Source organism: Buteo buteo, chromosome 25, assembly GCF_964188355.1.
Source record: "Buteo buteo chromosome 25, bButBut1.hap1.1, whole genome shotgun sequence".
Lineage (NCBI taxonomy): Eukaryota > Metazoa > Chordata > Aves > Accipitriformes > Accipitridae > Buteo > Buteo buteo.
Window position 1 is genome coordinate 3,519,078 of NC_134195.1, and position 23,823 is coordinate 3,542,900.

At 45.1% G+C, this 23,823-nt stretch overlaps 1 protein-coding gene across 1 annotated transcript in view; it reads right to left on the reverse strand.

Annotated features, from left to right (window-relative positions):
* Positions 1–23,823, reverse strand: part of SH3RF3 (SH3 domain containing ring finger 3) — a 251,510-nt gene that overhangs the window by 42,661 nt on the left and 185,026 nt on the right. Inside the window, exons 4-6 of the mRNA XM_075057365.1 lie at positions 21,152–21,508; positions 7,043–7,143; positions 2,814–2,984 (exon numbers count right to left, since the gene is read on the reverse strand). Of these exons, the coding sequence (XP_074913466.1) occupies positions 2,814–2,984; positions 7,043–7,143; positions 21,152–21,508 (629 nt within the window). The remainder of the gene's footprint in view (positions 1–2,813; positions 2,985–7,042; positions 7,144–21,151; positions 21,509–23,823) is intronic.

The following is a 23,823-nucleotide window of genomic DNA, read 5'->3' on the forward strand; positions in this document are numbered from 1 at the left end:
CGCTGTCACCAGCCCTAGCTTAGACTTGCTAAGGAAATGCAGAAGGGGAGGGAATGCAGCTGACCTTACTGAAAAGGAAATTCAAACAATAATCAACCGCTCTTTTGCTGCTCACTTAAACTGTATGCATAGTTTGCGTTTCAGCTGAGTGGCTGGGGAGACCTCGGAGGGAAGGAACGAGGCTCCTTCTCCTATGCAATGAGTTCAGCCTCGAGCAGGTCTTGGTCCTCTTACCACTCAGCTAGAAACTCTGACCAGCGCAGGAGGACACTGGGGAGGACAGAAGGACACCAACGGACAAACTCAGCTGCTGCTCAGCAGCAACTTCTCTGTGTTTCTTACTCAGGTTCCTGAGTAATTTCCTTCCCCAGCAGTAGATGCCATGAAACAGAGGGATCATTTTGTGCTGACTCCTCTCCTGGGCTGCTCCATGTGCCAAGGTCCTCTCCAGGGAAGGACAGCAGAGGGGATATGTCACAGAACAGAGCACGGTGGAGGAAATGGAAATGAGACAGTGCAGGGGGTTAGCAAGGGAGGAGGGGATAATGGAAAGGGTACAAGACCAATCTATGGGGGGTGGGACTGGGAGAACTTCTGGGGCCCCAAAATTGTTGTGTGGGAACACAGAGAGGAGAAGAGCAGAAAGGAGGAGGGCACTGAACAATCTGGCCCAATTCAGAGGACAAGAAAGACAGAAGAAGCAACCCTAAGAAAAGAATGGAAAGGGGAAGAGCCAGAAGAGTGAAAGAGGGAAAAGAGACCAAAAGACAGGCTGGAAGATATGGTGCAAAAGTGCAAAAGATAGCCATCCCCTCTGCCCAATCTCCCCTCCCTCCGAAATCACAGGAGGAAAAACAACACTGTGGTGTCATTGACTTGACTCATCTCATGGTGCAAGGTTTGCCTGGATTACATTTTGCTAAATGAATCTGAGGTTGGTTTTTTTTTTCTTCAATTTTTTTTTTTCATCTGCCTCCAGGTAGGGAAAAGCTGGGAATCCCACCAGATGGAAATCTTGACTGTCATCTGCTGTGAAGAGCTGGCAGGGTAGCAGCAAGTTTCAGCTGGAGCTGGCTTGGCCATCTGCACTAGATTGAGTTTGCCAGAAAAGCACACCTAATAATCCACCGAGAGCTGCGTTCAGGCAAACATGCGCACCGACAGTACAGAAACTGCCTGTGACTCCCACAGCGCTGGATAGATGTTGCACGTGGCAAATTTTCTCTGCTGCCCTGTGCCTGTCTGTCTGTCTAAAGGCTCTTGTCCTTTTTCCACCATGCTCTGCTCACACATGCGCTTTGGCAGCTTATAAATCTCGTTCAGCGTTACTAAATTCATGGGCAACTTCTTTTTCTTGGGTTTTGTAGGGAGTGGCAGAAAAACATGCATGAATCTAATCCTCTGCTTTGCTGTCAAAGGGGAACAAAGTCAGTTGAAAGTGCAGCAAATAAGAGATTTTGTTGCTATCAGATTTTTCTTGTTGTTCTCACTGAGGGTGATTTACACAGGAACTTAATTAGCTTGCAGGATCATAAATATAATCATAAAGCTGCTTTTGGGTTTTGTGGAAAGCACTTTTGCCCTTTAGCACTTCTCTCTGTCTTGTTCTAGCTGTGACATGCTGCATTTAATAAAGTCTTGCTGATTCAGATCACCAACCCTTCAGCACAAACTTCTTTACTAATTAAGAGCTGAAAAGGCAAGGAGTGAAGGCAGCCAAGGGGCTCTATAAAACCAGGTAAATACATTTAGGTTGATGAAGAGTGAAGAACCCATTAATTGGGCTAATTAATGTTGGGGTTTTTTTTTACTGAAATGCAATATTAAGACTGTCAGCAGGCTTAAGTTATCATCTTCTAATCTGCTTTTAACTTTTGGTCTTGCTCAGTCCACATATTACAAACTTGACATAAACTGAAGTTGGAACAAATCTGGATCAATTTTCCAAGATCAACACTGTCTGAGTTGCAAAGTGACTTTCTCTGGAGAGGAGCGAAAAGATGGTGGAGACTCTGTGCACGTGGGAGGAGAGACTGAGAGCATACAAGAAGGAACGAGTTCGGTTTGCAAACCCACGGTTGCTCTAAAGGAGATCCAGGCATACACGTGGCAACATTGACCTGCACGGAGAATGTGAGGCAAAACAGGCTGGGACACACTGATGAACTTTCTCCTCGGTTAGCAGACTATTTCGGAGTGGGCTCTAGATCAGAAACAACCTTTGATTGGTGTCGTCCAACACCAAACTCTGACAAAAGGCATTCCTCCCCAAATGTGCTATTCTTTCCTTTTCTCATCTTCTGCAACTGAGACAGACGTAGCTAAAATCAGACAATTTACTGAACTCTCCTACTGCTTCTGAAATTTAACGGTTCAAACATTAGTCCAGATCTAAACACTCCAAGATCTTTGATTCAAGAAAAACAAAATCTACATGAGGAGCTACTGAAAAGCAAGACACAAGGATTCCTTATTTTGTTTATCCCTGTTACATGTCCAGTAGTTTTATAACAATAAAAAGATCATTAGCCAACAGATTCTTTACAATAGTAAAACCTGGGGTCAGCAGACTTCGTAAAGTCAGAGGTTGTAAATGCCATCATCTAACACAACTAGTGAAGTCTTCTGAGAACACAGGTAACTCCAATGCTACAACCACCAAGTTTCATTACCCAAGCTTGCAACGCCACCAGAAAATTTCTGGAAGGGGAACGTGATTTAATAGCAGAGCTACGTTGTTTTCAGCATCCTCCAGACACAGAATCCCTCCGAGCCCCAGCTCGGGCATATCCACCTTGGCCAGTGGTCCTCACCTTGAAACAGGCGTCACGTAGTTGCCTGGGAAGACGCCAGACATCCCACTCCTCAGAGACGTCCCCTTGAACCAGCCGTCCTGGCACTTCTCAATGACTCGGTACATCTCACCTTTGCGGAGCTCCAGCTCGTCGTTCTTCTGAGGCTTGTAGGCGTACAGGGCTAGGTAGCTGTGGGGAGAGGTCACACAAGAAGAAAGCACACAGCGGGGGTCAACAACCACCACCTTTCCTACTTCGACTCCAGCCCCGCAGAGCAGAAAGCGAGCAGAAACCCTGCTCAGAAACGGTGGTTAAAAAGGGACATCATCACAGCACACCAAAGAAGGAACGGCAGAGGCAAGATCAACTGGATGCTAAGACAGTAAGGGAATAACTAATCAGATTAAAGGGAGGGGGTAATTTAGAAATTCGTAGGACATTTCTCACTCAGGGCACAACCAAAGCAAAACACTGCCACAAAGCAGCACTGAAGTTAAAGACTGAGCAGCAGTTTCAGAGGACAAGGTCATTACAGAGACAGCCAGAGTAACCAAGACTCGAGTAGGAAGGCTTTGCAAAGCCTAACATCTGGATGAAGTATATATTCGGATGCTTCAGGGTGGGAGCCACCCCTACTGCGGATTTTCAGAAGAAACTTTTCTTATGGGTAGGCTGCTTCAAAAACATTTAAGGCACCTTTTCTTGCAGCTTTCTCAACGCTATTTATGCTGGCCAGTTTTAGAAACAACACACCAGACTGTTCTGATCTGGTGTAGTAATTCTTGTATTATGTGGGTAAAACAAAAAGTGACAGAGGGCCAAATTCTGCAAGGGAATTTTTACTTATGTAAGTGAAGTGGTAAAATTTGGCTTTGGATGTTTTGCATGCAAGTATTCTAATAAATCTTTAATGAGGACTCAATATGTAGAACTTTTTATTTATTTAATTACAGCTTTTATTTATTCCCTTTGTTTAGAGTCTTCCTTTTTATCTCTCTTTTGTTCTTCCATTACTACTTCAGGGACGTGTCTAATGTTGTGAAATGACTACAACTTAAAGTCCCTAAAGATATTCTCTCTGTTTAGAAAGATCCTTGTTGAAAATTAAGAATGATTGCTTGCACTTTGGGGAATAACGGAAAGTTGGGATAGGATAGCAAGAGTGCACACACAGGACAACACTTTCTTTGTAAATAGCATTTATTTTTTTTTGGTATTGTCGCCTTTCTACAAACGCAAAAAGGGATTTCTGGTAATTCTTGATCAATGTTGTGCCTTTTTGAGATTTTTTTTAATTTGTGCTTCACAGGCAGTGCAGAGAGATTAGGACAAATGGGGAAACACTTAGCGAAAGTGCATTTACACTACAAAGTGCAGCAGAATGCTCTTAGGCTCAGGGGTGGGTGAGAAGAGGCTTGCTGCCCACCTTATAGCAGCGAACCAGAGAAATAATGAAAACTATAACCATTGTGATTGTAGACTTGCAGCCAATAAAAATGATAGATGGCTTTTTACTTCTGCTCGCCAGGAAATATAATTGAGGAATAAATCCTGTTAGTTTTTCTGATTCTACTCCTTTATGGTATCAGTAGATTTCCTTATTTTTATTCTGAAGGCAGTAAATAAACAGCAGTAATGAGCAGAATATGAAATATTTGGTAACAGCTCCTTGGGGCATGCTTAGGCTGATGTGCCTGGCTCTGTTTACCACGTTCAAGGGGTACAAAGACCTAATCAGAAACCATGTTGCATTAGTCAACAGATGGGAGAAACCATCCTGCACATCCTTTGTTTAGCCTATATAATCAGCTGGTCCTGAGCAGGTCTCTAGCTGTTCACCTGATGGAAAACATAAGGCTACATATGAACTGAAGAACATTAAAATGCATCACCCTGACATGAAATAAGGTTGCATGCTTCAGTGCTAATCCTTCAGCACTGCGCTCTGCTAGGACGTAACGGAAAGTGCTGGACCGCGCTCACTCCAGGGAGCAGAAAGCGTGGCTTTGACTACCCCTTTTTAAGTCGCTGCTTACACAGGACTCATATTCAAAAGCTACGGGTAAAGCGGGGTCAAAGACAGGGCATTTTACATAGCCTCACTTAGCCCTGTCCCCAGGGGGCTACATGTAATAATGTCATTTACAGGTTGAGATGCTGGAAGAAGGTGCAAGGAAATTACCCTAAGTGGATCATAGGCTGCTTTCCCTTGCAGCTACCTCCAGCTCTCCTACTAGTTTCTTTCTCTTCCTCTCTGCAAATTCCCCCAACTCAGCCTCCAGTAAGCCTGAATATCCAATATCACAATGAGCCTAAACATCCTCCGGAGAGAGTATCAAAATCCTTGCAGGCGTACAACAGCCCAGCCTGGACTCCATCCCAAAACCGACCGACCTCTGTACGGCTAAACCGATGAAAACTTGTATGTGACAACCACATAGCGTGACCCTGGGACAACAGAGGTGATCAGCGTTTTCTTCGTAGACTGGCAATCCCACCACCTACGTGGGGCAGTGAGGATGCTCATCCCTGGGGGTTTCCTCTATTAGTCTGCAAAGAGGCAGGGACTTCTCCAAACCCAGCGACAGGCTCAGCCTGGGTCCGCTGCCTGGCTGTGGCTGACATGCCCGCCCCATGGGGACAGGCGTACGCTCTCATATGTGGCTGAAAACAATTTGAGGGCAGGCAGCTTCCCTCCCCAGAAAGTGTTCCTGGGCTTTTCCTCTGGTAGGAAATCAGATCTAGCGGTCCCGGCTGCTGAGGCTGATTTTGCCTTAAGCCAAAGGCTTTGAACGTGGACGCTTTTCACCATTCTCTAGATTTTAGGTGTGAAACTTTACCAGCAAACTCTACAACCGAGAAGAAAGTGTTAAAACAACAATCTGAAAGCTCACAAAATGGAATAGCAAGTTATTCTGGGCTACGTGAAACAGTGAGGCTAAGGGTTGGGGAGCAGCACCTAGAAGAAGCCAAAATGTTTATTAAAAGTTCCCTAAAAACAGGCCTAAGCAAGAAGGCAGCTCGTGTTCTTGGCTTCGGTGAGCTGCCTGTGACTCTGCTTATAATGCAGAAGCCCCAGGGCTCTGTGTAGGGTTGTACCTCCCCAGTTCTGCTACAGCTTTCAGATAAAGCTTCCTCTTTGACTGGAACTTGGCTTGCCAATGCAAAATGACAGACCGGATTACGAGGCTGCTTCACGAGGGAGACGACAGGAGAAGCATGGGAGGGAGAAGGGAAGGCTTGCTGAGGCACGGAGGCAGAGGCATTGCCAGAGAGCTGGAAAATGTCCTGATTCAGCAACTAAATACTGGAAATACTGCCAGTTACTGCTTCCCAGTCTGGGCAATGTTTGAAATAAATTTGTGCCCCACTATGTGCCCCACAGGCTGCACAGGGTGACCACAGAGTGATGATGAGACCTCTCTGTGGGGCAGTCAGAGATGTGGAGTACCCCTCAGGTATGAAGATCTCACCTTAGCAGCCAAGAACAAATTTGGTTTGGTTCTGTTCCAACTCCCCTATTCTCCTTAAAGCAGATTTGCTATGTTATCTTAGGATTTTATTTGTGAATTCAGACCTTGGTTTAGTCATATCATAAAACCCTAAAATACTGGCATGCATATGTGTTTGTGTGTCTATATAGTTCTACTGATTTCACAAGATATACCTGATGAGATGAAAGGGTTCTGCAGTTTAACTAGACAGGTACCAGATAAACCAACCAGGCTAGAAGAGATTTATTATAATGAAGTCTACTCTTTTTGTTTTGTATCTAGTCAACCTTCTGTTATTCTACACACTATTCAATAAGCCCATATGCCCATGATATGAAGTTTATTTGTTGCCTTTGTTTATGGCACTGAAAAAATGCAATTGGGTCATTTTTTCTGGTTAATGATGAATGTATCAGGTGTTGGATTGGATGGGACTACACCTTTTTAAGAGCTTTAAATGAAGGAAGATTTTCTTTAGCTGAGAGGCATTCTGTTTGCTTCACAGTGATTCATACAGCTGTAATAAATATATCAGGAGTCTAAAAGGGCTCACAGAGAAAGAGGGAAGTCTTGCCGTTCTCTGCTTGTTTTTCAATTTCAGCAGAGGCTGGGTCATGTATGAAATTGCAATCTCTCTCTCTCTTCTCAGAAAGCTCCTGAGCTGAGATTCAGGCTTTCAGATTTCAAACACACGCACACATGCACACACAATTGGAAACAAAGAGCACGCAGTGACCGAGGTGAGCTGCTTACATATTGAGGGGGAGCTGGACCTTCGGTGGTGTTCCCTGATCTCCAATTATTGCACTTGTCCTGGGACCAGCCACTGTGGCTGTTCCAATTGAAGAGGAATCCTGAAAATACACGAAGAAGAACATATAAGGATTAAGATGAAGCCCACCATTTCCTCAAATGCTATGGGGTGAAGACACAGAAGAAAAAAAATCACAGCTTTTATCAATTCCCAGACTTTCTAACTTCATGATACTGCATTAAAAAAGGCATCTTTTAGCCTTACATGTTCCAAAAATACATTTCTGACACAAGGGATATTAGGTTATTAACAGCATTTCCATGTACCTGTCAGAGAAATTTAGTTGTACCTTGCATGCAGATCTTAAAAGTTTTAGAATGCAAAACTACTGGGCTGCTTTGTAAAATCAGCTCAACATGTACATCTCTGTAATAGCACCTTCTCTGATAAAAGTAACCTTTTCTCCCTCAAAAGCTTGTTTTTAAAATTGTACTCTTTTGGCTAATGGTTATGGATCTATGGAGAAGAAGATACTATTCAACTTCCAAAATGCAGTTTCATTTCTGTATACTGATTTTATCACCAGGAATATTCTTCTCCTTAATAAAAAGGTGACAACACAACCCAAAACAGGAGTACCTCTGAATGGAGAAAGTACGAGCCCCCTCCAGTTTTACCACAGCAAATAAATCCTCACTCTCATATAGAGAACTGGGCAGGTCTTTTCCAGCTATTAATATTGAGAGGCAATTCTAAATGTAATCATTCATTTTTTAAAGCTTAATGCTCAGCAAAAGTATGTAGGGCAAACTCTTTTGAGTTGTCTCACCAAAGTCCTCATTCATCTATGTCAAAAATGAATCCCGACTGGAAACTTCTCCTGAAGTAATGCCAAGGCCTGTAGCAACAGATCTTTGCTGCAAAGACAGGGCAGAGCTGGGCTGATGGGACTTGGAATGGTTTACCTGAGCAAAAGGCTTTTTTAGTAAGTCTAACCAAATGCTGCATGCACATCTGCATGCAGAATGGCTCTGCAAAGTAGGAGCCAAAGTTTATGCACAAATTGCAGGTTCAGACAGAGCCTGTTACATACAAACAAGATTCTGAGCAGTTCACAGACCTCCAGTGCAGCTTTTCTGTTTCCAAACGCTATCTAACAAACAGTAAATATTGATTTATTTTGGGAATAGAAACATAGGGACATTTTTTGCACTTACAAGTGACACTGAATTAAACCAAGACACTGAATTAAACCAGGACACACATTGCTACTTAATTAATGGATTTCAAGGTCACCTCATTGCCCACATAATTATTATGGTGTCATGTCTCAATAATGCATTGCTAAGCTATATTGCTTTGCTGTATATTTACACAATAGCATTAGGAAATCATGCAGCAAAATATGAAGACACTGCTCTGTGATTCCATTGCTTTTGGCAACAAGCAGCAAGCTGTCTCCTCTCTCAGTGACATCTACGCTCAATAATGAAGTCGTAGTGACAAGTACATCTCCTTTTCCTCATTATTTCCCCTCACTTTCTGGCTGCTTGCTCAAACAAGGAAGGTTCCAGGCAGCTCAGTCCTATGTGTAAAAGTAAGCGTTCTTTCCAGTTCTCTGACTAAGGCTTTATTAATCCTGCCTGTCACGTCAGTGAAATAATATCAACTTACAGAAAAAAACCCCAACCCACTCAAAAATGTAGGGATAGCTGGAGAATGATCCCTCATTTATTATTTTGAGCTGGTTAATGGGGTTAAGGATTGTGGAAGAAGCTGGGCAGAGAGAACTGGCCTCATTCAAGAGGTAAGTGAGAAATTGGCTGGTTCGAACTTCTTCATGTTGTGCCACCAGTGTATGCCTGCTCTGAGCTAGAGAAATTGCCTCCAAGAAAAAGAAAACAGATCAGTCCCCACCCTTTCTTGGTAGGACAAAACACTTTGGTTTTACCTCATGAAAAAAACAGAGCTGAGTGAACAGCCTCAGGGTGCAACTGTAAAGGCAGAGAATATCACGGCAGTGTAGAACAAAATAGAATAGAACAAAATAGAACAGAACAGAACAGAACAGAATAGAATAGAATAGAATAGAATAGAATAGAATAGAATAGAATAGAAAGAATATTTGAGTTGGAAGGGACCTACGATGATGATCTCGTCCAACTGCCTGACCACTTCAGGGCTGACCAAGGTATAGCGTGTTATTAAGGACATTGTCCAAACGCCTCTTCTACACTGACAGGCTCGGGGCATCGACCACCTCTCTAGGAAGCCTGTTCCAGGGCTTGAGCACCCTCTTGGTAAAGAAATGCCTCCTAATGTCCCATCTGAACCTCCCCTGGCACCGCTTTGAGCCATTCCCACGCGTCCCATCGCTGGATCCCGGGGAGAAGAGCTCAGCACCTCCCTCGCCACGTCCCCTCCTCAGGACGCTGCAGGGAGCAGCGAGGTCACCCCTCAGCCTCCTCTTCTCCAAACTAGTCAACAGCACCTCCCAGTTTGGTAACATCAGCAAACTTGCTAATGGTGCGTTCAACTTCCGCATTCAGATTGTTGATAAATTTATTGAACAGAACTGGCCCTAGAACTGAACCCTGAAGAACACCACTGGTGACTGGTCGCCAGACAGATGTAGCCCCATTCCCTACAACCCTGTGAGCTCTGCCCTTCAGCCAGTTCTTCACCTAGTACACCGTAAACCCACTCATCCCACAGCTGGACAGCTTGTCCAGAAGGATGCTGTGAGGGACAGTATCAAAAGCCTTACTAAAATCCAGAAAAACTACATCCACCACCTTCCCTTCATCTACAAGGTGGTTGACCCTATCACAGAAGGATATCAAATTAGTTAAACAGGACTTTCCTTTTGTGAACCTGTGTTGCCTGTACCTGATGATTGCATTACTCTTTAAATGCCTTTCAACAGAACCCAATATAATCTTCTCCATAATTTTTCCAGGAACTGAGGTTAGACTAAGAGGTCTGTAGTTCCCTGGGTCTTCCCTCACGCCCTTTTTGTAGGTTGGAATAACACTGGCCAGCTTCCAGTCAGCAGGGACCCCCCCAGACTCCCAAGACCTTTGGTCGCTGATCGAGACGGGTCCTGCCAGAACATCCGCCAGCTCCTTCCGAACTCTGGGATGAATCCCATCAGGCCCCATGGACTTGTGAACATTCAGCTGATACAGCTGGTCCCTTACAATTTCCGTGTCCACAAATGGAAAGTCACTGTCCCCACCCTCGTGGTCCTCCAACTCAGGGGACGGGGCAGCCCAAGGTCTATCAGTATTATCAAAGACTGAGGCAAAACCCACATTGAATGCCTCTGCTTTTTCTTCATCTCTATTAGTTAGATGACCACATTCAACAAGTATCAGTCCAATGTTTTCTTTAGACCTCCTCTTGCTATTAATATCTTAAAAAAGCCCTTGTTATCTGAAACAGTGCTGGCCAGTTTCAACTCTAATTCAGCTTTGGCCTTTCATGATAAACGAACCCCAGCTCTGTACTCTGCACATACAGTCCTAGGGATTAAGAAATCATGTAATTGTCATTCTGTGTTGCTAGATGACAATGTTGCTTTCTTCCCTTGAATAGTTTTATATGTCCTCTACCTACCTGACATTCAGATTCTTGCCTATGGCCTGTTACTGTAATATCACTTCATCTGGTGCCAGCCTGGACGCTACAGACCGTTCATTTTTGCCACTTTGCACAGCCTAGCATCATATGCATCCAAACTCTAAATCAGTGCCTGCTTCCTGATTGCGCTCCAGTTTTATTTTAGCTGCTCTCCCCTGCAGGCTTCGACACTATGGTGTACTTGCCAGTCTTGCCGCTATGACCCCGCTTTTCATCATCAGGTTTTACTCCCCAGGACCTGCTGGTCTTCCACTGCATTGAATTCAGCTCCTCTCTTTGCATCCTGGCGTTCACTTCCATACAATATTCTGCTCTGCAGCTTCATCTGCCTCTGTGCTCCTTGATGAATTCTCTCAGTGGCTGCCTGATTGCGACTATGCATCTGAATGTTCACCAGCTTTGCATTTAAAATACAGCCCCTGACACAGTTGGTGAAGGCTTTCTAAATGTCCTCTTTCCAGGTCCTGTTCTCTCTCTTATGAATCACTAATTAGCTCATATTATAAGACACAATATTGCTAGATTATTTTGCAAGATATTTGCAATAAGATTTTGGAGAGACTGAATTTTGTGAAAGAATAATCTCCTATTTCTTCACACTTTTGATTACCTTTGTTGGAAGTTTACCTTTCCACTTTCCATTCCTACAATTTTATGTGGGTGTCCCCAGCTACTGGTAACACTAATAATCCTCCTGGAGAACGCAGCAGGCCTTTCTCCGTCACAGCTGGTAACAAGGTTTAGCTTGTTTTCCTTCTTTATTTAGCCCTGGAGCCAGGTTGTACTTTTTTGCTATTGTGATCTAAGGAACAAGGTACTAAACATGTCCTCCTTTCCTCTTCATCTGCTCAGGGGAACGGGAATGCGAGATGACGCTCTGATTTTTTTTGCTCTCCGCTTTGACACCTTGCGAGAGGTCTGCGTGCCGCATCTTCCCCTTCTGAGGGCACGTCCCTGCGCGATCCACCTTCCCGTGGCACCAGGCACGCGAATACAGCCACGCACAGGCACTACAGAGCGAGGGCTCAAACACCGCAGAGTTTGTGTCTTAATCCTTCTTCCACCTCTGCTACTCACTGTTGCTAAGCCTTACCCGGGAGGGGACGTCTCTGACAGCCAGGTTTTTAAGAGGGACGTGGGCACCTATTGATAAAAGCAGGCACCTTGCAGAGTTTTCTCAGGGACGCATTAAGACGTACTTCACTGTCTGACTCCCGTGGATTTTATTGCAATCTGAATAATAAGAGTCACTTCTGAAAATGTCACTCGGCGCCCCTCTCTATCCTTACGGGGCTCTAATGCCTTTAAACATTTGGCCATTGAGTTTCCAGACGTGACCTGCTGGGTAGTTACACCGTAGCACACACCTCCTGATTAGGAGGCCGTTTACTCCGCCGGTGGTGTGCAGTTTTCGGAACTAGACACTGCCAACTCTCATCCCATTTACTCAGGCCACGAAACAGCCAAACCTCACTTCTTCGCGCTCCCGCTCCAATCCGGCATCCTCCGAGTACCACGTACGTCTGCCGAGGTTTTCAGCTCACCAGCAACGGCTCTTCTCCTCCAAGGGACAACACGGCCCCAGCAGGCAGGGAAAAGCGGCTGCACGAAGGCACGCTGAAAACCCTCTCCAGATACCTCCACACTAATTCCTGCCTCTTTGTGCCCATTAGTAGCACAGCAATGTCACCTGCACTGCGGAAGGCTAAATCTTGAATAAACCTCTCGGACTGTACGCATGGGCACAACAACGCTGCGTGACAGGTATCTCACTCCCGGCTCATGCTGCGCCGTCTGTTTTTACCACCAGCTGCTCTGGTGTAGTAAGTGATTACGTACCCATGGGCTGGATAGTAATATATAAGGACTTTTTGCTTTTTGTCCGTAAATGCAACAGCCTCCTCACGACCACTGAAACACAACTCCCCCTTCTCCCCCCAACACTAAAGCTAATGTAACTCATGCCTTGAGGCCTCCTTAAAAAATTGTTTGTTTCTTCCTCTCAGTCTCCGTGTTGGCTGTTACAAGGAGACTTTACGTGAGGGCCAAGAATGAAGAAAGGCTCTGCACAAAGGTATTTTGGCCCTTGGCTAAACTCCATCTAGTCCTAGCAGCAGCGTGGTCCTCTGGAGCAAAACAGCAGCGGAGCACAGGGTCTCTGCTCTTGGTCCCCACACAGCGTTTCCAACACCATTTTTAGATGCTTAAATAAGTCAAAGCACCTGGCGCCATTCAGGTGTCATGCAAAACGAAGAGAGCCGAAGCCAGCTGACAAAAACGAACTTTGCAGATGACTGTCCAGCCTGAGGGTCAGCGTGTCCTGGTGAGAACAAACAGTCCGAGTTCCTCAGAAGTCACCACGTGTCTAAGCTCAGATGGATCTCATTCCTCCTCCAGCTGATAAGTATTATTTGCAAGAGAACTACAGGAGCATCAAAACAAATTGCACTTTAATGTATATGTAATGATATAGTTCTATTACAGTTTATAGCATATACTCCTGGGTAAATAATACGCTCCTGAGATGTTGCTGCCTCTTCTGTCAGCTCTGACAGTTATATTTAAAAGCAACCAGCCTGGCAAAACATCACCGACAAGCCCACAGAGACCAGGAAATTAAAGGTAATAACCACTCATCTGGGCTGACACTTCATCTCAAATTCATTCCCTTTCTCTCTTCCCATCCATACCTCTATGAAGGCGTAAAAATTAGTTGTCTGGACTTCCAGCATAAACTATCTTTTCCTCTCCCTTGTAGATTTACTTTAGATTTTCACCAGTACTTTAAGGCCATGTTTGTGGTTTAATTTTAAAAGACATGGTGCCTGTAGGGATTAGTGAAGTGCCTTGCAAAAGCACGGGTCTCAGTCTTGGAGGGGAATAGAAGCCGTGAAGACAGTGATAAAACTAGGAACAGAGTACAATGATATTGCAGGTTGCAGCAGCCTTCACAGAAAAATAATTGCTGCTGCTATCAGACGAATGTTCTTATCATCTAGAAAATCACCAACCAGAAATCTCCATTTTGACTTCAAAGCAAATCCAGCACTGTCTCACCACAGGGCACTTATCACATTCATTAATTCACAGGGAAATTTCTTTTAATGTCTTGAATGCATATTTACAGCTTACTTTAAATTTCTCTTTAATATTACTTTAAAATAAGAGAAAAACACTCAAACATTCAACTCACATAGGTTGACATACCATCCTCTGGAAATACCACAAAAAATAGGCTAATGGTCTTTAAGGTTCCTGTGACTCGTTTCTCTAATTCGCTGACTCCATAAAACAATGACTGTGGCAATCACTCCAGGCCTTAATGTTCCTAGAAATAATGTATTAGCACTTAATGCATGGTAGTGACACCAAGTATCGATGAAAAGTGTTACACGCAAGATCAAGTAGCCTCATCAAATGCTAATTACCAGAGTGGGAGCTGATACGGACTTACCAATTCTAGAGTAAGACTCTTTCTTCCATAATGGTATGTGTGTAAAAAACAAACAAATGTGCACGATAACAGCTGCAGCTGCATAAATAGCTGCATAAATACCCAGTTCCTTCCTGCAAAAACTGGAGCTAAATTTATATGATTTAGCATTTACCAAGGGGTTCTTACAACCTGTAAGTATCTGCGGCTGTGGAAGGAGGTGAGGCAGAATATTTTACCAGCCTGTTCTAGCACCACGTTGGCGCTGATTATTTTTTGGGTCATAGCAGGCCAAAAACTCTAGACCACGTCTTCTGTGAATAGCTCATGGAGCTATGCAGAGAGCTGGAGAAGTCACGTAAATATATTTCCTGAGCTTTCATTTCCACTATCCTGCAATCTAAGGATGTCTGCAAGTTGGAAGAAAAAAACCAAGTATTTTTTGTCATCTTCTTCCAAATGTTCGTCTGACATTACCACCCATAAAAGCACTGATTATTCTGGTTTGCAGCTTCTCTGTTTCCCCAAATGAGGACTAATTAAGCATCATGTGGATGAGCATCATGAGAATTGTATTTTATTCAGCCTTGTTTCTCTCTCAGACTAACCCTTTCAGCACTGAGCACCACTGTCCAGCTCTTCACCATGAGGTTTTAAATGGTTTTATAGTAAATAGTTTCTTGCAATTCTGGGATCAAAGAACATGACAAATCAAATGCAGAGAGACAGGAAAGCTTGAAGTGAAAGCTTGACCTCTAGAAGATGTTAATTTAATCCCACGTTCATAATTATCCTTTTGATAACTGCACAACAAACTTAACGGAATTCTCTGCAATGCCTCCCATAGGAGGTCCCCCTTCAGGGAGAAAGTAGTGGTAAACAAATAAACAAAAACCCCAAACAAACTAAAAAGGGAAAATACACACTGTAGTCATTTCTGTTCAAATGCGATGCATGTACACATAGCGTGTGCCGGATGGACAGGATTTTGTGGTATAGTGTAAATACCAAGAGAGTGCCTTGCTTGCTCTTGAGGCTTCCAAGTCAGTAGTTGACTGGCAGGTAGCATAAAGCCTCAGGATTAGCCCTGTGCAAAAATGATTTCAGTGGCAAAATGTTTTTGGGTTACTACCCTGAGGAGCATCTAGAAAAAAATATTTTTTTTTGTTTTACAGGCAATGGGATTTCATGCACAGTTGAATAACCCTTCTAAAGCACAACCTTCTCTTCCTAGATCCTGTAAAAAATTAGATTTTGTGGCTCTTGAAAAATCTTCCAAAATGTATTTATGCAAATTACAGGACAAGGAGATGACACTGGCTCTAAACTGGTAGCTTCTGAAAGGTGATTTTGCTTTGACCTGGATTCTCGGTAGCTTATGTGATCAGTCAATAGATTGAGTCAGCTCGTGTGTCTCATTTGCAACAGTTTTGACAAAAAATGTAATATATCCCAATATGCATACAGTATATTCAAAGACCTATTGGTATAAAAAAAAAAAGCACCTTACATGCCTGCCCCAAACTCTCTGCTTAAAAAAACTTAACTCCTTTCCACCTACAAAAAACCCCAAAAGAATTCTAAAAGTTATCTAAAATAGAGATGCAACAAATAGGCAGTATTTGGAACCAGTTCTAAATAATTTTGAGTAGAATTGGGAATGTATAAAGACCATGAAGTAGTTTAGGTTAGACTTCAGCAAAGTCTCTTACGCTGTTTTCATGACGCATTTTGATCGAAGTGACAGAAACACAGGTCGGACTAATATTACTTATTTTTTGCATTTTGACCTGTGTAGCCTCCTGAGATAGCTGCCCTTGGTTTCAGCTGTCTCACTTTCATTAATGGATGTCCAGTCAGTTGTCATTCACAGCCAGCAGCAGAGCAGGTTGGATAGAATTTGGACTCCAGGCCAAAGCTGAAAAATACCTGAATTTCTCTTCTTTTCTCAGAGCCTATTGTGTGCTAGAAAATTCAAGATTCGTTCTTAGTCTCTGGATTTTATGTATAATCTGTATGCTTCTCATGATCAGCACATTTAGGTTATCAGCCAAGGCTCAACCAAAGTTCTGCTATTACATTTTCTCGGCTAAAATTCAGCACTTCTAAATAACTGATAAGGAGTCACACTTCCAAATGATTTATATAGCGAGACACTTCAAGGAACATTTTTCATTTCAAACACTGTCACTCCTCGGGATTGGGAGCATACAAGACATTGTTCTCAGCTTTTCCTGAACATGTGGCCTCTGGTTAGGAGCCTGTACTAACACTTGCAGATACAAATAGACTTCTCGTGCGTGGCGATGAGTTGTTCAAAACACACAGAAAAGTTCCTTCTGCAGGCAGGATCCTTTTTCCTCACTCAGCTGTCATCCTGGTGTGCACAAAGCCACACTTCATTATTCATGAGATGCATGTGCTGTCAAAAATCAGGGGATTTGGAGCAGTGCTGACCTGTGACCTTTCCAAATAGCACAGAAGAATAATTCATAAGGGGTGAAAATGGAAGCAAGACAAGCCATCTGAGGCCTAGGCACAATTACTGTCCAGGGGGACCTTCCCCGCTCCCCGGGGAGTCTCAGTTACGAACCGCTCCTCTGCACCCGTAACCTAATTCAGCTTCAGCTCCATCACAGGCCTGCAGCACTACTTACATCTTCCATAAAAATTCATTTTGCCAGCACGATAGGATGTTCTGCGTGATGTACAGACACTATTACCTTTTAGAAGGGGATCTTACGTTTAACGTGCGATACTCAGCATGCAACAAAAAGCATACAAGAAGTAAATTTGGCTGCAAGCGAAATGAAGATCCCAGCATTGCCTCTTTGAAAATAAATGCTTTGTATCCTGGCTATGGTGGTCTTCCAGTCGCTGTTTTATCCAGCTGACGTGGCTTGAAGTTGATTCTTCTACCTTTGAGCATCCCTAGGTTTGCAGACAACAAAGATGGTTTTTAGACCATCAATCATTTCAAAATGCATCTTGGCTTTTGGGGAACAGCTGAGTTGGTTCTGCTTAAAGAATAACGAACATGTTATGGAAGGCCTGTAGTCTTCAATTATTAAATTAATGATATGCAGAAGTGCTTTCAAAACATGTGATTTCATACTCTGGTCTGCATGTCAGTGCTCAGTACGCATAAATCTGTGCCCTCCTGGAGAAGCAGGAGGCTTATAATAGTCTAACAACTCGTAAAAACAAAAAACATGTCAGCTCGGCATGAAAGTCTGGTTTCAATTCACAAAAATTGACAAAAGCCACAGGAATATAGTCCTATGCATGAAATCACTTCTAAGGGGTGGAATATATTCCACATTTACCGAAACATCTAAAATGTGCACCTAAATTTTAAGTTCTTACAGTAAGAAGCCTTCGATGTCTCTGTTTCCTCTCATGTCAGCAGAGAAAAAGCAGGTGCCCCAGATGTAGGTGCCTCAGGTCTACATGGAAAATGGATGCTTGTTTTAAGAAGAGTGTTCTGCTGGGCACCAGCCGGTTGCCTGAGGTAGGGACTGGATGATGTTCAAGAACTCCTGTAATTGAATTTCGCTTGTTCAAAGGACAGGCTATAGGAAAACTGTGACAAACTTTTTCAAAAGGTAGAACCTCCCCTGCAAGCTAAATACCAATCCTGATAGGTACCAGAGAAGCTCATACCTACTAAACTGAACAAAATTCCTTTATTTCTTTTTATGAGGAGATCTGTTAAATAAACAATGATAAGTGCCTGGAAATTTCAAGGACATGACATAAAGACACAAAACCCCAAATCTGGATTCTAATGGTGAAAGGAAAGGCATAAATTTCCTAGATAGTCAGCACTGAAACTGTAAATCTGTTGTTTCCCCTATAAGAAATATGCTTTGGCTGACTTTGCTGCTGCAAACTAGCAGAGGCTTGAGATGGTTACGGAGAGAACCACTCAAGGGCTGTGACGATGACTTGCAGGGCGGAGAGGGTCCTCTTTAAGTGAGGAAAGAAAAGGTGGGACATATTCTTGCGGCAGAGCTCACTAGTAAGTCTGGCAGCTACAGGCACAGCCTTCCTACCAACCTGCCCGTGCTCTCAGCAGTGCCCCTGAGCTCTTCCAAAGCAGCAGTAGAGTCCGTTTACAGGTTGTCAAGACGTCAAACCCCTAGTAAGACAAACAGGACTTTTACCTTAAAAATGGCAAAAACATCTTAGAACAAAACGATCCGAAGACAGGATTCTCGCCACCCTGAATGCCTTGAAGTAAGAACTCAGGGGCCCTTTGTTTATGCTACGTTGGCTGGCGTTCAGCCACGTGAATAGAAGAAAAATGCTGAACTGATTTTCTGTCTAAGGCTGCAGCATCATTAATTGTTTCAGAGCCGTGTCAGGTCTTAGCAGATGGCAGAGAAGGAACTGAATTTCTGCCATTTTAAATATGTAAATGTAACCTCTATTTTTATGGGATTAATAGACATATAAATATAGCTGCACAATTTTAATGTACATTTTGTAAGAGGCAAATTCTGGACTCTTTGTAGACCTAAGAAAGCTGAAAGCAGGTGAATTCATGTTGGTCGCTCTTGTGATTTTATTGCTACTCTTACAACAGCGAGACATTTTTCTGAGGGCTGCTCCTACAGTAAAGAGAGTATAGTGAGAATGTCAGCTCCGCTTTTTTTTCCCTGACAGACGCACATTCCTAGCAAAGTTTTGAAAAGAAAATGTTTAAATCCCTCAAACCAGAAAGCAAATAGGAAGGCCCCCAAAAGCAGAGATATGTATTCATACATGCAAACGCCACGCTTTGGGCAACTGGGTCCTTGGGCTGCAATAACACTTTCTGACAGAGGGAAACCTCTTTTCACTAAGGTTGATCCGAACCACCAAGACCCTTTTTCCCCTTCCTGGATTTTGGCCAAGACAGTTTTGGCCAGCAGTGAAGGAGGCCTGCGCTCAGCTGCCTTGTCTGCAAACCTGCTCTGTGCCCGGAGGCAGAAGAACGACTCCCCAAATCTCTTCCCACCACGGGCACGCTGGAGTGCCTTCATTATACCCCAGCCCTAGCCGTGCTTCTGATGGTGACACCAATTACGTGTCTTCTCATCTGCTGCAAAGGACCCAACCAACCTTCCTTCAGGCTGGATTTTGATAACCGTAACTGGTTACAGAGAACACGGCGTCCTTCTTGTCCCCTACCGCTTGTGCCAAAATGCCACAGTGGTGTGTGACACGAGTGGGGTTTTGCACACCACGCGTTCTGTTAAAATGGGCGAGAACAGTCAAGGCACTTTCTGCTTCGTGGTCTAATTTTTGTGGTTTGCTAGCTTAGAATGAGTCTTCACATGACTCTAGCAAAGGGTGTACATGGTTTTTTCCCTTGACTAGCACAAGAACAGAAAAGCCACAGTCTGTCACATCTCTGTAAAGTCCAAATGTGTCACTCTGAGTGCCAAAAACCTGGGTGTCATTTACTTGACAAGCTTGGGACCCTCACTCACGTCTAGTGCTTGTGCTGCTTCACAGATGTCCCAGCGCATCTTGGCACACGCGCTGCTTTATGTGGAGGTTGTATCCTCACCTTCACCCTCCTGCTGAGGGCTGAAAGGAGGGGGAAGACCTTACGGCACGGAAACCCTGCCTGGAAAAGGCACGTGGAAGAAAATAAGCTAAGTTCCAGTTGGACCGAGCTGCCTCTCCGGCTCCTACACGTGGATGGGCAGGGGAGGGAGGCGAGCTGCCGAGGCAGGAGCAGAGGGTGCTGCTCCACCACGGGGGTGTCCCCTCCGCACGCCGTTCCCGCTGGCCCCGTGGCACACATCGGCACGCACGCAGGCACCCTGCCTTCCCCGGCGTCTTTGCAAACCTGCACCGTAGGGATCTGGGGGCTCACGTCACGGCTGCCGGTACGGCACAGCTGTCAAGAGTGACCCCGCGGTCTGGGGCACGACACCGACCCTCCGGGGGAGCCCCACCGGTCTGCAAATGGGCATAAACAGGTATTACTGCCCAAGGGGTGGGAAGCAATCCAAATTTGTCCCGATACGGGGATATGGGTGCGAAGGGCAGGAAGGCATGGCCAGGGAGAGGAAAAGGGGAGGGATGCTTTTTTTCAGCAGAGAAATGATGGGTGGGAAGACCCTGCCATGCTTAGGTTATCTCGGTGCTAGCAAGCAGCCCAGACCACGAGGAGCTGGTCCGTAGAGGGAACCTGTTGCTGCTAATCTCACACCAAGTACGTAGATGACTGAGCGGGCAGCCCAAGGCAGAAGACCTTTGGGACTATTATTATTCCCCTTTCTCTTTTACGCCTTCAAACTGCAAACTACCACTTGGATTCCCTTATCCACAGAAACAGTGGGCATTTGCAAGAGGTTTCAGTGCATGCCTGGTGAGTTTGACTCCTGGTTCTGCCAGGCTCCCAGAATTAGCCTCTCGGAAGCTCCTTTAGGGACCTGCGGGGATGCCCTGGAGGCTGCTCCTCTGCCCCCTCCTTTGAGAGGGGGAAGGACAGGGGGCTGTATCCTCAGCACATCTGATGGTTTAAAACCTCCTTGGGTGTTTCTGAACAGCAGCTACTTGCTGGGTACAACACATGTCAAAGTATGGCACATTTGCTCATCCTCCAGTGATCTGTAGGGAAATGATTACTCCAAAAATCTTTTTTATCCCCCATGTGTGAATTTCACACCAACATTGCTACCCTGCAGGGTAACAGATACATTCAGGGTAACGGGATCGCTCAAAATTATTTCTTTCTACGACAGAAAGTGATGCAACATAAGCCGCGTTACTTCAAACAAATTGTAGGATTACTTTTTTTTAAAAAGATGTTGCATCAAGGTGAATCAAATTTGGCTTTATCGTCTGGCTCCTCACGCGTGCCCACCGATTAATGCAAGGACGGGAACAACAGACGCCAAGTACCACCGCATCGGGACGACAGCGCCGTGCAACCACTTCATGCAAGGGTCAACCATTTTGAAAGAAGCGAGGCAATGGCGTGCCATCCACCGAGGGCACCCAAAACACACCTCCAACCCCACCACCACCTTACCTGGGCCGGGGCGCTGGAGGAGAGGTGGGTCAGGTCCCCGATCCTGGCAGCCGCCCGCGGGTCGCTGGAGCTGATGAGGACGGGTGCGCTGATCTCCATGGAGTGCCGGTTGCTGGCGGCCTGGGAGGACTTGTGCGTCATGCTGAGGGCAGTGAAGGAATGGCGTTTCTTGGCGTTCTTCTTGCCCTCCGCCTGACGCTGGGCCGCCCCGGCCGCCCCGGCACCGGCCAACGTGGAGCACGGTGCCAGACCCGCCGCCGCCGCCGCCGTCTCCGCGGGCAGCGGGATATCGCAGCCGGAGGCAGCAGCCGAGCACGTCTTGTCCATCTCGATGAGCTGCTTGGCGGATTCATTCAGCTGGGCGTGGAGGAAAAGGGGAAGACAAAAAAAAAAAAAAAAAGAAAAGATCAAAACGAGAAAAGAAGGGGTGATGTGAACCGTCGCGGCTCGCTTGATGGCACCTGCTGAACCTGCCTGGGGCTTCCTCCCTGCAGCACCACGATCCTTTCTCCTGGTGGCCCACCCCAGCCAAAGCTTGCTGGCAAAAAGGGTGCTCGGGACAGGTCCCAAAACTAGCTGGGTTCCATCATCTGTCCACCACCTCTCAGTCACCCAGGCAGGTCCCCAGGAGGCACACCGGCGCATTTTGTTTCCCAAAACCTGCCCCAAACCAAGTGGTACTGTTCAGCTCCAGTGTGATGCCCAATTTATTTAAGTTTCTGAAGCTGGGTGAGCTATTTCCATCCACTTCTTAATGCCAGGAAAATCAAAAGAGAGGCAGAATAAGCATGCAGGAGAGTTAGGCTAGAACCAGGCACCACAAATGGGTGCACATCAAACTACGGCATTTAAGAAAATGGCATTCCCCGAAATAACTTGTCCCAGGCTGCAGAGGCAGAGCCGGGGGAAGGAGGCAGGAGCCTCTTCATCAATGTCTAGCCATTCCCAGGTCCACCATAGGCCGATGCTTGATGTTTGCCACACTGGGTCTTGACCCAGGGGTACAGCTTCGAAATCCTTCCAGTTTCATCCCCCGGCCTCCCACCTGACACAGGTTATCCAAACGCAGATGTGAACTGAAGGCATTTTTTCCCGCTGTATCACCTCAACTGGGGAAGAGCATGATGGCCACTGGAAGACTTGTTCAGGGTCCAACTTGAAAAATTGGTCTCATCAGCCCTCCCAAAGGGTTTAAAACTTGGCCTACAGCCTACAGAGACAGCAGAGCACCAGGACGTTCAGGCCAGCTTTCAGCCCACTGTTCCTCATTCAATCCACACTCACAGATCACCTCGTGCTTATAAATGCCAAAGGCACGCTGGGTGGGACAACCTTGTCACTGAAGCCTCTTACCTCCTAGCCACCATAACGCACAGAGGAAAGCTATGTCTTACATAGCTTGAGAGTTTTTCGGCGCGTCGGGGTGCTACAGTCACCGATGAGACACGAATTGCGCTCTGAAGTCAGCAGTGCTTTCTGCACAGTGCTCATTGCCAATAGATCTTCCCTCAAGGGGTGCTAACAGCTGAGGGAAAATGCCACATTTTGCCAACAGACCTTTATATTAAACTAGGATGCACCGCAATATGTTTGCATTTAATGAATAAAAACAACATATGAAAAAGGGAGCCACAGCTAACGCACATGTGCTGTTGCATACACTGCTATTCTGAGACCCGCATAAACCAGAGGTGCGTGTAATGCTATTCTGGACCAAAACCAGGCTATTTTTGTTTCTATAACCACTGTATGAATTACGGCAGCATCCAAGAAACTCAGCCGAGGACAAGGTCTTCTCAGGCTCTAAATAAAAAGAAAGAATAGTTGCTGCTCCAAGCCAAGCCAATTTAGAAACCTAATACAAGTGAAAATAAAAGGGAAAAAGAGAGGGATGGGAAGATAACAATAGAAGTGTGCAGTTAAACAAATGTGTAATTGAGTGGCTTTTATGACTCCCAACCACTGTCACCATGCTGTAAATACAAATAACAAGTAGATATTGCTAGCCTTATGGCAGTCCTCCTAAGTTCAAAAGCACCTCTGACTCCACGAAGACTCATCCTGAGGAACAGGCAATAAAGACGCTAACACCTAGAAAGTAAACATCAACTTGCAGGATCCTTCATTCTGTGACAGCTTCCACCAAGTCAACCAAGAGCCTCCAATTAATGATGCTCCACTACTGTCGGAGCTGCTGGGAGTCCTGCAACCACTCAATTAGCGGGTCATTTTCCCAGCTGCACTCTCCAACTTGAGACCACGCTTACAGCCAGCATAGTGCACTGCACCTGCCAATTTTTGCCAATAACAGCTGATCCCATTTCAGATTCTTCAAGAATGTCCATTATTTCCCACTTCATCATGCTCTAAATTGGTACAACCTAATATTTGCCAGCAGGCTCCAAGTCGCAAGGAAACCAGATGGCTCTCCTCCCTTAAGTAGGTGTTACAGCTCCACTTACCCAATTGATGGAGATAGTCTAGCTGAATTATTTGAAATATTAAGGAGAAAAGGAGAAAGACATCAAATATGCATGATTCTTTTCTACAGCAGAGGGTGAGGAAATACTTTGCCAACCAACAGCAAGCTGGAAAAAGATATATTTTAACTCTTTGACATAGGAAAATATAGAGTTAAAAAAAAAAAGAATTTAGAACTTTCTGATTTTACA